The sequence below is a fragment of the Mercenaria mercenaria genome, chromosome 3, assembly GCF_021730395.1.
Source record: "Mercenaria mercenaria strain notata chromosome 3, MADL_Memer_1, whole genome shotgun sequence".
Classification (NCBI taxonomy): Eukaryota; Metazoa; Mollusca; class Bivalvia; order Venerida; family Veneridae; genus Mercenaria; species Mercenaria mercenaria.
This window is the reverse complement of record NC_069363.1, coordinates 95,677,523-95,694,238: the sequence shown is the minus strand read 5'-3', so window position 1 is coordinate 95,694,238 and position 16,716 is coordinate 95,677,523. Positions and strand designations below refer to the sequence as shown.

Below are 16,716 nucleotides of genomic sequence, written 5' to 3'. Positions count from 1 at the left end.
AAGGGCTGATCCAGTGAAAAATGTAGTTTTTATGCAAGATTGACCTCAACACAGTGCTCTTTTGAAACCCATCCCTTTCCAATCAGGACAATACTATAATATTCATGCATGTTCAGAATTACAAATCTGAGAGTAAAGGATTTTCATGATACCTTTCTTTTTCTTACGAGATAGTATTACCCTCTACCTTTCTCTGTTCTTCCACTTTCTGATTACCTTACTCTTTAATACTAAACGCTTTTCTATATTCTCCATAGCTATATTTTTAATAGTCACTATTATTTTATAATACATAGAGACATGCATTCCCACTTCGAGTATAACATAACGCTCTCCTATATTTACATACAAACCGTATTGTCCGAGAAGAATTATATAAGACATTGTCTTTCATTCTTATCCTTTCCTTAATATCATGTTAATTTGATGTTGTTTTGATGTTGTAATTGTACAAATCTGTAGTATACTCTTGAGAATAAATATGTTTAACCCTTACCATGCTGGACACGATTGATTCTGCCTTTGCGACCAGTGTAGTCCAAGATAGCCTGCACATCCGTGCAGTCTGATCGTGGTCTGCACTGTTGGCTATTCAGTCAATAAATTTTCAGTAAACACCCCTTTAAATGATAAATATGGGCCAGTCCATTATAGAAATTTAGCATGGTAAGGGTTAAACGTAACTAAGTAAGAAATCCCTGAAAGGCTACAGCGGATCAGTAGGCATTTTGTAAAGGGGTAGGCCTAAGCCATTCATGGTTCGTGAAAAAAACAACAATTTATTGTCTGCCAGTTTTGGACCTTTGCCAGGACATTATGTTTCCTATAATATCTGCCAAAATGTAACTGCCAAAGGATTTTATGATTTTTACAGATGATGAAACAAAACATTCGTAAATGAAATATCTCCAGTAAACTTTAATTCAGATGTGTTGCATACATGCGGAGGTGACCGGAAGAGTCACCAGAAGTGACTAGAAGAGTCATTGGAAGTGACTGAATAGTAACTGGAAGTGGCTGGAAGAGTCACACAGTACTTCCGTTGCCAAGTGAGTAGGAGCGGGAAGTAACTATTCAGTATATGCATACAATTGCATAGTGAAAATAACTTTCGACGGTCAAAAACATTATTTTTATTGCTATTTTTCATAGTTTGTGAGTAATGTGTATCAGTGTAACAAGACATAATAAATCTTTCGCGAAATAATGTCGTAACATTAACGGTGGCTGTCTGTTGACCACACTATTGCGAAAGATTTATATCTAGGTTAAAATTAATAAAGGAATATCATATCAAAGTTAACATATCTGTATTTTGAACATTGCGTTCCCTCTGTTTATTATGTGTGAAAATGCAAACAGTTTATATAAATCCCGCTTTTTTATGTAGGAGTAAGCTTAACAAAACAGGAAGTTTTTCTAATCTACAAGTAAAGCCATCTCTTTATTTTAATGGTATTTTACTAGATTATGTTGATGTTCATAAACATTTAGGTTTAACTTTATCGTCCGATCTTAAATGGCACGAGCATATTAGCCACATAGAAAAGTCTGCATCGAAAGTTCTGAGTTCTATGAGAGCACTAAAATTCAAGTTAAAAAGATCTACTCTAAATCAAATTTATATTTCATATATGAGACCTATATTAGAGTATGCATCTATCGTTTGGGATGGATGCACTGTACTACAAAAACAGTCCTTATTAAGCCCTCTACAGACGGTAGGTTTTTGTTGTACAACACTAATTATCTCAAAGATGTACAATTTTGAAATTGTACATTTTTCACATACAGACAGTATTCCATTCCCATATAAATCACAGAGATTTACATAGTAAACAGTGCATCAGGTACTGAAAAGAATGTAACCATTAATAATATAATAAAACAAAAAAATAATATTCACCTTTTTATGTCCCATGAATTTGATTACGCATGACACAAATGAGCCACGCCATGGGAAAACCAACATAGTGGCTTTGCGACTAGCATGGATGCAGACCAGCCTGTGCATCCGCGCAGTCTAGTCAGGATCAATGATGTTTGCTTTCAAAGTCTATTGCAATTAGCGAAACCGTAAGCGAACAGCATGGACCAGACTGCGCGGATGCTGGTCGGAAACGCACTATGTTGGTTTTCCCATGGCGCGGCTCAAATCATTTAACTTTTCAGTGTCATCCTTTTTCCATTATGCATTAGAAGCCATTTTATATTCAGATTTGTGTTTATTTTTTGGGCAGTTGTTTCTGGAATTTCATTCACTTGCCTCTCATCAACTAATTATTTACCAATTTGTTGCTTGTCAACGTGGGTGGTACGTAAGGCAAAACTTACGAAATAGAACATGTCCTAATCTGTAAGATGTACGAAATCAAGGAATAGCATCATACACACGATAATATTTGGCTGTACATCTTGAATTTAATTGGTGTTGTACAACAAAAACCTACCGTCTGTAGAGGGCTTTAGAAAAATTACAATATGAAGCGGCGCGTATAGTTACGGGATTAACCAGGTCTGTCTCAATACAAAATTTAGTTCAAGAAATAGGATGGGTCTCCTTAGAGGACAGACGAAATATTCAAAAGCTTATTACAGTTTATAAAGCTAAAAATAGTCTACTCCCTGAATTCTTGTCAAATATTTTTCCTCCTGTTGTAGCAGAGATATCTAATTACCCTTTGAGAAACAATGATAACTATGTAACAATAGCTCGAAGAACTCAGATTTATAGTAACTCATTTATACCGTCATCTACCGATCTATGGAATTCACTTGATATAAATATTAGAAATTCTGAATCCCTTAATATATTTAAATCAAGGCTAAAAGATTTGTTCAAAGCACCAACAATCCCCAAACACTTTTTGACTGGTAAAAGACTGCCCTCAATATTACATGCAAGGTTAAGAAACCGATGCAGTAATCTGAATAACGATTTATACAGGAATCATTTAAGAGATAATCCCAGTTGTGACTGTGGGTATCCCATCGAGAATGCTGAACATTATTTCTTTCAGTGTATGAAATTTAGAGGACAAAGAATCGACCTATTTCACGAAACCAGAACTTTTCATCCTTTAAATGACACACTGCTATTATTTGGATCTGACATGTACTCAGACGAAACCAATACAATAATTACTTTGGCGGTGCATAAATTTATCATAAATTCTAATCGTTTTCAGTGAGGATAGCTTTGACTTGTAATTTCTACCAGTACCTAACATTTGATATTGATTATTAATCAAACCTCAACTTATCGCAAACGAATACAGTTACTCCTGCCCTTGCCTAGCTTCTGGGAAACAGATCCATGATGAAAAATAGCAATATCAACATCATATATAACATTAAACTAGCTATTTTTTTTCTATTTTAGTTTTAGTCATACTTTGGTCTTTTCTTCATTCAAACTTTTGTAATACATGTTATAATTGTTTATCTCGTAAAAGTAATTAATTTTATGCAATAGTTAATTTTCGAGGGAAGGGCCGTTTACTAATGTTGGCAGAACTTGTGATCCGACCCTATTGCTATAATTCAATCGATTGTTAATATCCATATGTTGATGTAATGATATAAATACATGTATTATAAGCAATAAAATATGTTTAAACTAACAAAACAGGACCTAGAAATAATCTGAAAGACAGTGACAGTGACCTCTCTTTGAGCCAGTTGCCGATACAAAATGATAATTATCATCATCATCATCAACAACATTATCATTTTAGAATTTGTACAGATAGTTTACAGAACTGACAAAGCTTAACTCCTCGTCAGCTATTTACTGTTTTTTCCGTTTCATTGAATTCAATTATAGGCAGGTGGAGGGTACTCCGGTGCTGACCCATCCGCTCCGTATGAAGGCGGTGGTGGAGGGGGATAGAAACCACCTGAATATTGATTCTGCTGTTGTTGCTGCTGTATCTGCTTTTGTAAATCAAGTTGTTGCTGCAGCAGACGATTTTGTTTCTCTAGCTCGTCAACTTGATAACTTGTTTGAGGTGTCGTCTGCAATGCTGCTGCGTGAACTGTACTTGACATTGTAGATGATCCGCCGGTATTTATAAATACCATCCGACCACGACGCCCGCGTTGTATTACTACTCCAAAGTATGAACTGTATGTACACACAACACACATAGAGAATATTGTCAAGAGGATGGCTCCGATACAGCCGACGAGAATAATGATTGCAAGCGTTTTCTTCGGACTGTCTTCTTCTTCGTCGTTGTCGTAGTAACTTGAAGACGAACTTAAGCCTCCTAATCCGGCGCCTACACAACCAATAAAACATCCCATGATCGTAAACATTGCCAGAATGTACTGTCCTTGAATCTGAAACAACAAAATATTAAAATATTGTTGGACCTTCATTCGTTTCATAGTAAAGAAAGTGCTCGCCATTCTCTTCTTATTTGTTATGAAGAAACTATTCTTTCAGACGTTAGTACATGTACGTTAGCAATATTTTCGCGTTGAATCATATCAATACCGCAAAATCGCGATGAACGTGGTTGTCATGTGAAACAAATACAATCCGTCCTCATACCTTTCAACTGTTTACAAATATGCAAAGAGTGTGATTCAATGCAGACCTGGGGCGCCTGTATAAATTACAGACTCCGGAATATACCGGATTCAAGCCATTTGAACAAAAAAGTGTCTTAAATGTATATATTTTGTAACCATGGTAATACTAACCCTAACCTTTAGTCAGTATATTATGCATATTATACACTAAATGCGTGTGGACATGCAAAAATTGCGTATTTTTGTCGTGCGCTCCAACTGATAATCACTTCCGGACATGCGCAGAAGACCCCTCCAGCTCTGCAATGAGCAACATCGATATGCAAAACGTACTTGCTAGCCTTCTCACAGTTACATAGAACATAGTTAACATACTTGCAAAATATTTTTCACGCAAGGCAATTTTCAGCGCTCTGCGAGAACATCAATAGAGGCTGGGGTATTTTACTTGACTTTTCAAATCTCTTTACGTGAAAATATGTCACATTTCGTCTTCGCTTACTGCATCCAAACTTGCTTCTATATTTATTGTGATACATTTTAGTAATTTGCCAATTTTGATAATGTAATGATACGACGTTCCCGAAACTTAAGCCACTTGTACTTCAATTTGTTTGTACCCTTCAAACGTACCAATACGCCAGAATGAAATGACCGAAATCAGCCACCATAGATACACTACATTAAAGAAATCCAACAGTACAAATAGTGGCCAAATCACGTGAGATATCACGGGAAAAATCGCTCGATTCAGATAACATTTTTTTATCATTTGACGGATAATAATTCGAGTAACTGACCTCCAGATCGTATGACAAAAAGAAAAAAGAAAACTTTAAGATATCAGGAATTATTGCTTTATTTCTTAAGAAGGTTTTGAAACGTACTTACAAACAGATTATATTATGCTATGGATACGGTATCCCGTTAGGGCCATAGCCGCATATTTTGAGGTCGAAAAAACAAATGAGAAGATGATACAAAAACATTGAAATCGTGTTTTCGTTATTTCGACTCTTCTCCATAGTAGTTCCGACTTTTCACCATCGTAGTATCGTTTTCCTGTCACACATGGGCAAAGGATTCAAAACAATGTAATGTTAAATAGACTACAGGTACGTATTGGCGACAGGAAGGCGATACTACGATGATGAAAACACGAAAGTACGAGGTTGAAAAGTCCAACGTTCGGCGGTGAAAAGTCGAACCTACGGTGATGAAAAGTCGCATGAAATCAAGATGTTGAAAAATCGAAAAAACGAAACAATAATGGTGAAAAGTCGACGGTACGATGGTGAAAGTACGAAATAATTCCGTCTTTTCACCATCGTGGTTTCATTGTTTCAACATTTCAGCATCGTTTTCGAGCTAAAAAGATGCGGCGATATTACCACATATCGAACACACATGAGAATTAGTTGTTCGTACTATTTTTCCATTACACCGAAGATTATGACGCCTTTTATCAACAGGCATAAAGCACGCATTGCCTCCTTAGTGTATTGGTAAAGATGGTAGGAAAGTTTTCTTACCGAGGCAATCCAGGTTCGATTCCCGACTAAGGTGTGTGTGTGTGTGTGTGTGTGTGTGTGTGTGTGTGTGTGTGTGTGTGTGTGTGTGTGTGTGTGTTCGTGCGTGCGTGCGCTTGTGTGTGTGTGTGTGTGTATTTAGTATTTTTTTAAATAGTTTAAAAACAAAAACTCATGTTCAAATGTTCATAATATGACCAAACTCCAGTTTTAAAGAAACATCTTTTTAGCCAAAGACTGTAGTCCAGTCCCTTGGCAAAGATCATTGCGCTTTCTCACCACGTGCCCTACATTGTATTCCTCTCTACATCGACCACTTACCGCTCACACTACATTGTATTCCTTTCTACATCGACCCCTTACCGCTCACACTACATTGTATTCCTTACTACATCGACCACTTACCGCTCACACTACACTGTATTCCTTTCTACATCGACCCCTTACCGCTCACACTACATTGTATTCCTTTCTAAATCGACCCCTTACCGTTCATCCTACATTGTATTCCTCTCTACATCGACCATTTACCGCTCACACTACATTGTATTCCTTTCTACATCGGCCCCATACCGCTCGTACTACATTGTATTCCTTTCTACATCGACCCCTTACCGCACATCCTACATTGTATTCCTCTCTACATCGACCACTTACCGCTCACACTACATTATATTCCTTTCTACATCGACCAGTTACCGCTCACACTACATTGTATTCCTCTCTACACCGACCCCTTACCGCTCACACTACATTGTATTCCTTTCTACATCGACCCCTTACCGCCCACACTACATTATATTCCTCTCTACATCGACCACTTACCGCTCATCCTACATTGTATTCCTTTCTACATCGACCCTTTACTGATCATCCTACATTGTATTCCTTTCTACATCGACCCCTTACAGCTCATCCCACACTGTATTCCTCTCTACATCGACCACTTACCGCTCACACTGCATTGTATTCATCTCTACATCGACCCCTTACCGCTCACACTACATTGTATTCCTCTCTACATCGACCCGTTACTGCTCACACTACATTGTATTCCTTTCTACGTCGACCCTTTACCGCTAACACTACATTATATTCCTTTCTACATCGACCCCTTACCGCTCACACTACATTGTATTCCTTTTTACATCGACTACTTACCTCTCATCCTACATTATATTCCTCTCTACATCGACCCCTTACCGCTCACAGTACATTGTATTCCTTTCTACATCGACCACTTATCTCTCATCCTACATTGTATTCCTCTCTACATCGACCCGTTACCGCTCACACTACATTGTATTCCTTTCTACATCGACCCCTTACCGCTTACACTACATTGTATTCCTTTCTACATCGAACCCTTACCGCTTACACTACATTGTATTCCTTTCTACATCGACCACTTATCGCTCATCCTACATTGTATTCCTCTCTACATCGACCATTTACCGCTCACACTACATTATATTCCTCTCTACATCGACCCCTTACCGCTCATCCTACATTGTATTCCTTTCTACATCGACCCCTAACCGCTCATCCTACATTGTATTCCTTTCTATATCAACCCCTTACAGCTCATCCTACATTGTATTCCTCTCTACATCGACCCCTTACCGCTCACACTACATTGTATTCCTTTCTACATCGACCCCTTACCGCTCACACTACATTGTATTCCTCTCTACATCAACCACTTACCGCTCACACTACATTATATTCCTTTCTACATCGACCCCTTACCGCTCACACTACATTATATTCCTTTCTACATCGACCCCTTACCGCTCACACTACATTGTATTCCTTTCTACATCGACCATTTACCTCTCATCCTACATTATATTCCTCTCTACATCGACCCCTTACCGCTCACACTACATTATATTCCTTTCTACATCGACCCCTTACAACTCATCCTACATTGTATTCCTTTCTACATCGACGACTTACCGCTCATCCTACATTGTATTCCGTTCTATATCGACCCCTTACAGCTCGTCCTACATTGTATTCCTCTCTACATCGACCCCTTACCGCTCACACTACATTGTATTCCTCTCTACATCGACCCCTTACCGCTCACACTACATTGTATTCCTCTCTACATCGACCCCTTACCGCTCACACTACATTGTATTCCTCTTTACATCGACCACTTACCGCTCACACTACATTATATTCCTTTCTACATTGACCCCTTACCGCTCACACTACATTGTATTCCTTTCTACATCGACCCCTTACCGCTCACACTACATTGTATTCCTTTCTACATCGACCACTTACCTCTCATCCTACATTATATTCCTCTCTACATCGACCCCTTACCGCTCACACTACATTATATTCCTCTCTACATCGACCCCTTACGGATCATCCTATATTGAATTCCTTTCTACTTCGACGACTTACCGCTCATCCTACATTGTATTCCGTTCTATATCGACCCCTTACAGCTCGTCCTACATTGTATTCCTCTCTACATCGACCAGTTACCGCTCACACTACATTGTATTCCTCTCTACATCGACCCTTACCGCTCACACTACATTGTATTCCTTTCTACATCGTCCACTTACCGCTCACACTACACTGTATTCCTCTCTATATCGACCCCTAACCGCTCACAATATATTGTATTCCTTTCTACACGGACCACATACCGCTCATCCTACATTGTATTCCTCTCTACATCGACCCCTTACCGCTCACACTACATTGTATTCCTTTCTACATCGACCACTTACCGCTCACACTACATTGTATTCCTCTCTACGTCGACCCCTTACCGCTCACACTACATTGTATTCCTTTCTACATCGACCCCTTACCGCTCACACTACATTGTATTCTTCTCTACATCGACCCCTTACCGCTCACACTACATTGTATTCCTCTCTACATCGACCCCTTACCGCTCACATAACATTGTATTCCTTTCTACATCGACCCCTTACCGCTCACACTACATTGTAGTCCTCTCTACATCGACCCCTTACCGCTCACACTACATTGTATTCCTTTCTACATCGACCCCTTACAGCTCATCCTACATTGTAGTCCTCTCTACATCGACCATTTACCGCTCACACTACATGGCATTCCTTTCTACATCGACCCCTTACAGCTCATCCTACAATGTAGGCCTCTCTACATCGACCATTTACCGCTCACACTACATTGTATTCCTCTCTACATCGACCACTTACCGCTCACACTACATTGTATCCCTCTTTACATCGACCCCTGCTCACACTACATTGTATTTCTTTCTATATCGACCACCTACCACTCACACTACATTGTGTACCTCTCTACATCGACCCCTTACCGCTAACACTACATTGTATTCCTTTCTACATCGACCCCTTATCGCTCACACTATATTGTATTCCTCTACATTGTATTCCTTTTTACATCGACCCCTTACCGCTCACACTACATTGTATTCCTTTCTACATCGACCAGTTACCGCTCATCCTACATTGTATTCCTCTCTACATTGACCACTTCCCGCTCACACTACATTGTATTCCTCTCTACATCGACCACTTACCGCTCATCCTACATTGTATTCCTCTCTACATCGACCAGTTACCGCTCATCCTACATTGTATTCCTCTCTACATCGACCACTTACCTCTCATCCTACATTGTATTCTTCTCTACATCGACCACTTACCGCTCATCCTACATTGTATTCCTTTCTACATCGACACCTTACCGCTCACACTACATTGTATTCCTTTCTACATCGACCACTTACCGCTCACACTACATTGTATTCCTCCCTACATCGACCCCTTACCTCTCACACTGCATTGTATTCCTCTCTACATCGACCCCTTACCGCTCACACTACATTGTATTCCTCTCTACATCGACCCTTACCGCTCACACTACATTGTTTTCCTCTCTACATCGACCCCTTACCGCTCACACTACATTGTATTCCTCTCTACATCGACCCCTTACCGCTCTGTATTTCTTTCTACATCGACCATTTACCGCTCATCCTACATTGTATTTCTTTCTACATCGACCACTTACCATTCACCCTACATTATATTTCGTTTTACATCGAACACTTACCGCGCATCCTACCTCCCGTTTTTTCAATTCATTGTCTGCATCAGGTGCCTTCAGGATTACGTACGTGCAAATTGCTGCTGCAGTTAGTGTCTGAAATATATATAGAATTGAACATACAAGCATTTTTTCAAATTTCATCTCTTAAGAATTCCAGCTTTTCTTCTTGTTTTGTTTAGAGTCACATGGACATGATTTTAAGTCATATAGCGATTTTTCCAGCTTTCAATGGTGGAGAAAGACTCTAGGTGCACCTTCAGCCATTGTTTCAGTAATGGGCTGACATCTGGGTAGAACCACCGACCTTCCGTAAGTCTGCTCGACGGCTTCCTCGCAGGAAGAATTCTCTACCCCGTGCGCGGTTCGAACACACACCGGTGAGGGGCAAGTGATTCGACGTCTATGACCTAAACCATTTGGCCAGGGAGGCCCCGTACATTTTATCAAAAAAGGAATGGGTTTAATGTGGACTGCAGATTTTATTTTCCTCAATAAATGGTTTCAGTATATTTATTTATTAAGTAAAAAGACATCATGGTGCGGGTGTTTTTAATTTTTCTAATTACCATGTAACAAGACGATTGCGTTACCATTATTCCGACGATAAATCCTCCAATAAAATAGGGTAGTCCAAAGTCTTGTGAGCCTGGGTTCAACACTGCTGCTATACCACATGCTAAAAGACCTACTCCAAGCAGTCCAAACAAACCCGCAAGGATCTTGTATGCTTTAACAGCTTTTGCGCGCCCTTCCTCTAAAAAAAAAGACAACAACGGTGTTCTTGCTAGAAGTATCAATAAGACGGGTTATAACTATAACTTAAATTCATATATGATAGACTGTAAATACTTCAGGCCTGACCGGGAATTGAACCCGGGACCTCTCTAACCTAAGGCGGACACTCTACCACGCCGCTTTAAAAGCTATCTCAATAGCAAGGAAGTAAAAGTGCACCCTTATACTCTACCCCACTACATAATTATACGCCAGTGCATATTAACAACAAGAAATCTATGATGGGTTTGTTTCACCTCAAAATGGAAGCTACGTTGCTAGGGTGCAGCACCTTTGGACGAAAAGCATTTTGACATTTTGTAGATCGGAGATTTATTGTCATGTAAGTCGTCACATAATCATCATTCTGCATCATCACCAACATCATTAAAATAATCATAATCATCATCATAATCATCGTCATTACCGCCATCATCATCAGCTTAAGATTAATCAGCGTAATGATAGGTATTATCTTCATTTAAACTTTTGTCCTGCACTGACGGATGTACCCCTGTAGGTCCGTGTATAGTATAGGTGCATGTTCCGATCATGATGCCGTATGTTACAACCCGTTTTGTAATAAATGGTCGACTAGGTTGAAAATATTTAACTTACAGTCAAAATAGTTTGAACACTACCCAGTCACCTTCTATGACCGCCCCTTACCTATAGCGGAACCCGATCTTGGTCTCAAACGGTAGCCAGGACCTATATCTACACGTTTTGTGTAGGATACGGCAAAATTTCCTTGACAAACACGCCCAGAACATGGTTAAAATAGTCAGATTTTCTAAGTGCATCACTATCTAGTCATCGTCTATGACCCTCAAGGGCTTACCAACGTACTCGTTTTGGTCAGGACGATCGACGTACACATCTACGTCCATATATGAGTGAAAATGTCGGGTTGATAATTTACACGCACTTGTCACTAATGCTCTACTGTACTGCTAACTAGGGTAACATGCAATACGAGAGAAAGTAGTTATTAAAGAACTGACCTTCAGCCGTCATCTGTATTCCTAAAACGTTCCCAATTTATCAATAAATGTCACTATTTACAAATTGTTATTCTTTGCAACAAAAAGTTTTGCCATGTTTTTCACAGTATAATTATAATCCTTCTAAAATAAGCTTGTCGAAATAAAAGGGAGGTAATTTCTGTACAAGTTAGATTATTGATCGAAATACATAAACTTAATCTTCCAGATGTAATAATTATTATTCCGTATTAAAATAGCTGACATTATTTGCCAACTTATATGAAAAGATTTAATGTTTAATTCTTAAATGTTATTGTCCGCAGGGTTAATCTTTTTGTCTACTTAATACCTTGCGAACTCATTATTTTCGTTTTCAGTATCGAAAAAATATATACTACAATGTATTAAGTTTGGCTGCTACATTTGACTCATTTAATCCGTAACAATATGTTTCTTTTAAATTTTTAACAATACCCTTTAAATAATACGTATTTTTAAAAGAATTTAGATGATGCCTATATTGCATTTTCAAAATCGTAGACCAACGCTCTTACCTACTGAGCTAAGCGGGCGGGCTTTGCACTGTAGACAGAATTTCACGTCTTCCATACATGCATGCTACACCATTTAAAGCCATATTTTAATCTGTATTCAACAGGGGACTCATGCCTCCATTTACCGTAGATACCCATGTATAATGCGCAGTTTTTTGACCCCCAGGACCACCCTCGAATCGTGGGTGCGCATAATACACAGGTATAGACAATTTTCCAACTTCAAAACAAGTTTGTTACCGATGTTCGCCATTTTGGTAAAGGGAAACTACTCCCCGCGCTTACTGTCTCCGCTAAAATCTAAGATTGCCGTTACGTTCCGTAAAAGATCGAATTGTTTATTTTTCTTTCAAACAAAATTAATTTCATATAAATTTAAAAGTATTTTGACGAAAGAAATGTTTATAAATCACAAAAATTATGTTACTAATTAAAGATCGAGAATTATCTTTAACCGAGATCAAACTGTGAACAACATAATTGACACGAGGTGACACGTTGATTGCCGGTAATTACTGGCTTTATGATCGTGACAAAAAGACTATCACACCTTTTGTTATCAGTTTAAATTGAGAAGCTCATGTCATTTTGAAAGATACCATTCCGAAATATTGAATCAGCTGCTATTTATTTATTCAAAATAGTGAATTAAAAAAGGTAAAACAACAAATAAAACAATAATTTACTGGTTTTATTTTCGAGAAAACAAAAATCGATAGTACCGTGAGACCGATGCTGCTCTCCGCCGTGGAGATAAAATTTATTACCGGTGTCGATGTAAACTCTACTTTCGTTTTCCATCCACCTCAAAATTGACCAAAAAAATTTTTTTTTTTTTTTTTTTTTTTTTCCCCAGGATTTTGGACTAAGATCGGGGGTGCGCATTATACACGGGTGGGCATTATACACGGGTATCTACGGTAGAAAAGCCATTTAAATGATAAAGTTACCCATGGTTTAAAATTATAGCTTGAAGCTTGCACTCTCCTAAAATGCAGGCAAAAATTCCAAATTGAAGTTGAAATTTTTTTTAACTTGATCTTTTTGCAAGTGAAAATTATCTTGCAGATCCTCATTTTTAATTAGCAATTTCTATCAGTCCTTTCTTTAAAAAATAACTTTCATTTCAGTGTATTTTGTCGTTTTCAGAAGGCCTGATTATTAATGGAACTTTCCATTTGACTCAAGCTTCGCATGCATGTCTATAAAATGGTTGACAAATGTCAAAGCAAGACTGACAATGTTTACAGCATGTACTAGTTCTTTTGGTAATTTATAGTAAGAAACTATTTATGATCTCATAAATATGATGAAGTTGCTTGGATTTTTGAGTCCTTTATGCATTGTGTATCGAATATATATATATATTATTTTTTTTTAATCTACTTGAGCGGGGAACAAAAATAAATTTTAACTAAATTCAAACCCAGGTTATTACCCACTTGTTACCACAGACTGTAATGAAATTTTGCATATATTTTACAACTATATCTGTAACTTTTATAGCTATACATATCATATAAATAGTTTCCATAAACAGAAGGGAATTGGGAACGTCTTCTAGTCTTCTATGCTTGTACACTTATTTCCCCTTTGGTATATCTTCACCTACTTTTTACATATTACTATTATGTCTTCACGGTATATACATAAACCCTGATGTCCTAAGTATAACCATAAATGGCTATTTAGCACCCCCTAGTGTTTTAGAGGACATTAAGAGGTAATTCACCTTAAGCCAAGTATTCCTCAACCCCTGGGGTTTCCCCTGGGACACTAATACTTACAGTCTTACACCTCTTTTATAGCAGGTGATTATAACACAACAGGATAAAGTGGATTTAGACAGATTTGCAAAATTAAATCAGGTCTATGGGACAGGAAATATACCTTATACCCTCAAATAAATGCCCCCATGTTTCTTTTGCCATTTTGTATAATTCGTTAAAAAATATCATCTTAAATGAATACAAAATATAAATCAAACTTCATATAAATGAATAAACCATCACAGCACTACCAGCATTCACTTTTGTGTGTGTGTGTTTGGGAGGGGGGGGGGGGGGGGAAGAGGGAGAGTGAGGTATTAGGCGGAGCATTAGTAAAGGGGTATATGGTAGTACTCATTATCCATAAATAAGATCTATCCATGAGACACAAGACAGATCTATGTGCCAATGAAGCTTATGCAAGGACAAAACTTAACATTAAACATTAAAGAAGACCTAAGTATTCTGTTTTGAAAACAGTTCAATAGGATACAGCATAAAATCATGATCAATTTGTGGACCCAGTTAACAAACTCAGCTGGAGCCCTTTCTTACAGTACAGCCACTATTCATGACTTGTGCTTCATACTGGCTGTGTGTCTGAGCACTGTAAATAAATGCTTATTTTACAGTTAACTAGGAAATAATACAAATTCAGTTTTCTAATTGAGCCATGCTATGGGAAAACCAACATAGTGGCTTTGCGACCAGCATGGATCCAGACCAGCCTGCGCATCCGCGCAGTCTGGTCAGGATCCATGCTGTTCGCTTTCAAAGCCTACTGGAATTAGAGAAACTGTTAGCGAACAGCATGGATCCTGACCAGCCTGGTCGCAAAGCCATTATGTTGGTTTTCTCACGGCACAGCTCAATTGATGTTTAAACTGAAATATTAAGTTCTAAAAGTTTGTTCTCTCCAGTTGGTCTGAAAGTATTCTAGACATTTCCCAAGCCTGCTTTATAGAATTTTCTCAGAATAATAGAATGCATTCTAACCCGAAATTCCAGAGGTGTTAAATGAACTTTGATAAATTTGGGCCCGAGTCCAGTACATCTGCTTGGAAAAATTGGTGCGAAACGTTCATCGGTATTGGAACGCCCAGACCCAGTCGATACCTCTTTTAAACAAAATAACATTACTGAACTTAACTAATGTTTTTAAAACACTTCAAATATGCCGATACCTGTCAATTAAAACAAGTTTATACTAATAATCATTAAACAAGGTCAATATGGGGTAATATTTCATAAAATCATATTGGCAGTCAGAATTGTCTCCTATTAACCTCACTTCTACAGAGGGGTCACCTATCTAACTGAAGGAATCTAGATCAAAAAGGTATTATATTCTATGTACAGTCAAATGTTTTTTTTTGAAAACGGCAAATATTCTATTTGTGACTCACTCAAGCCTAATAATTAGATTTAAAGTTAAAACCTGGTGGGCAGTCGAAAACTTCTTTAAGGACATTCAAATGAAAGGATATGGTATAACGCCGCTGAACTATTAAATGTCATAAATATAACGTATTCTGAAAGTGTGAGAATTTAAGTTCATCTATTCTACTTTCCAAATTAACCAAATCTCATGTTTACATAAAAAGTAAGTAGAACTTAATGAATATAGTTAACTAAGCAAGTCTTACTTTAAATAGTTTAAACATTTAAACCAAGGTCATAATCATGCTACCAGTCAAATCATGTTACCTATAGAATAAAATTAATTTTGGAAACCAGTCTCAAAACCTATAAAATAAAATTAAGTTTAGAAACCAGTCTCGAAACTTCAGTATGTGATGGTAGTTTCCAATCTACAAAATTAACCTTTAGCCTGCTGGTGGCAAGAGATTCTGCCTTTGCGACCAGTGCAGACCAAGATCAGCCTGCACAGATGTTTTATTTTTTCTGCAATGTCCTATGTTTAACCTAAAGGTTAATCATGGTCTGCACTGTTCGCTATTCAATCAGTAAATTTTCAGTGAACACCCCTTCGAATAATAAATGGTATTGCCCAAAATGAATGATGGACCAGTCCATTTTAGAAATTTAGCATGCTAAGGGTTAACAGCGAAGTCACAGCCTTTCTGAGAGTAGTCCTATGATCTCTGAGTGTCCTAGAACTGGTTTAATTATAACGAGAACTGTATATAAAGTCATCACTGCCTAATGACATAAACATTAGACCCTCCAATAAAATTCCTTCAGCTTGCTATGTGCAAAACTGTAAACTAACCAGATCTGAGGTGGATAAAATCATAAAAGCTGGCTTCAGTTTGAAGGACTGGCAAGAAAAATATAACTGGACTCGGAAAAAAAGAAAAATGTATTTCAAAGGGTATGCCGTTTTTCTTACAATGCTAGGTAAAGATAATCCATTTTGGATATAAACGTCTAATGTCATCCAAAGCGTTTACCTACAGGCACAACGTCTATTTGTAACTGATGTACTTTGCCACATTTGTAAGAC

The 16,716-nt window shown here is 37.9% G+C and overlaps 1 protein-coding gene across 1 annotated transcript; it reads right to left on the bottom strand.

Moving 5' to 3' along the window:
• Positions 1 to 1,211: 1,211 nt before the first annotated feature.
• LOC128555983 (uncharacterized) lies at positions 1,212 to 11,830 on the bottom strand. The gene is made up of 4 exons (XM_053539857.1): positions 11,782 to 11,830; positions 10,757 to 10,920; positions 10,170 to 10,259; positions 1,212 to 4,344 (listed from the first exon to the last, which is right to left on the bottom strand). Exons 1-4 carry the CDS (start codon positions 11,828 to 11,830, stop codon positions 3,817 to 3,819), a joined length of 831 nt encoding a protein of 276 aa, XP_053395832.1. The 3' UTR covers positions 1,212 to 3,816.
• Positions 11,831 to 16,716: the final 4,886 nt, after the last annotated feature.

Bases quoted from the DNA above. Each gene is read 5' to 3' on its own strand.
- LOC128555983 (XM_053539857.1), bottom strand. From the start codon at position 11,830: ATGGACGTAGATGTGTACGTCGATCGTCCTGACCAAAACGAGTACGTT. The intron at 10,921-11,781 runs GTAAGCCCTTGA...CTTTTTTTTTAG, and splicing joins TGACCAAAACGAGTACGTTG to AGGAAGGGCGCGCAAAAGCT. The intron at 10,260-10,756 runs GTAACGCAATCG...TATATATTTCAG, and splicing joins GATTTATCGTCGGAATAATG to ACACTAACTGCAGCAGCAAT.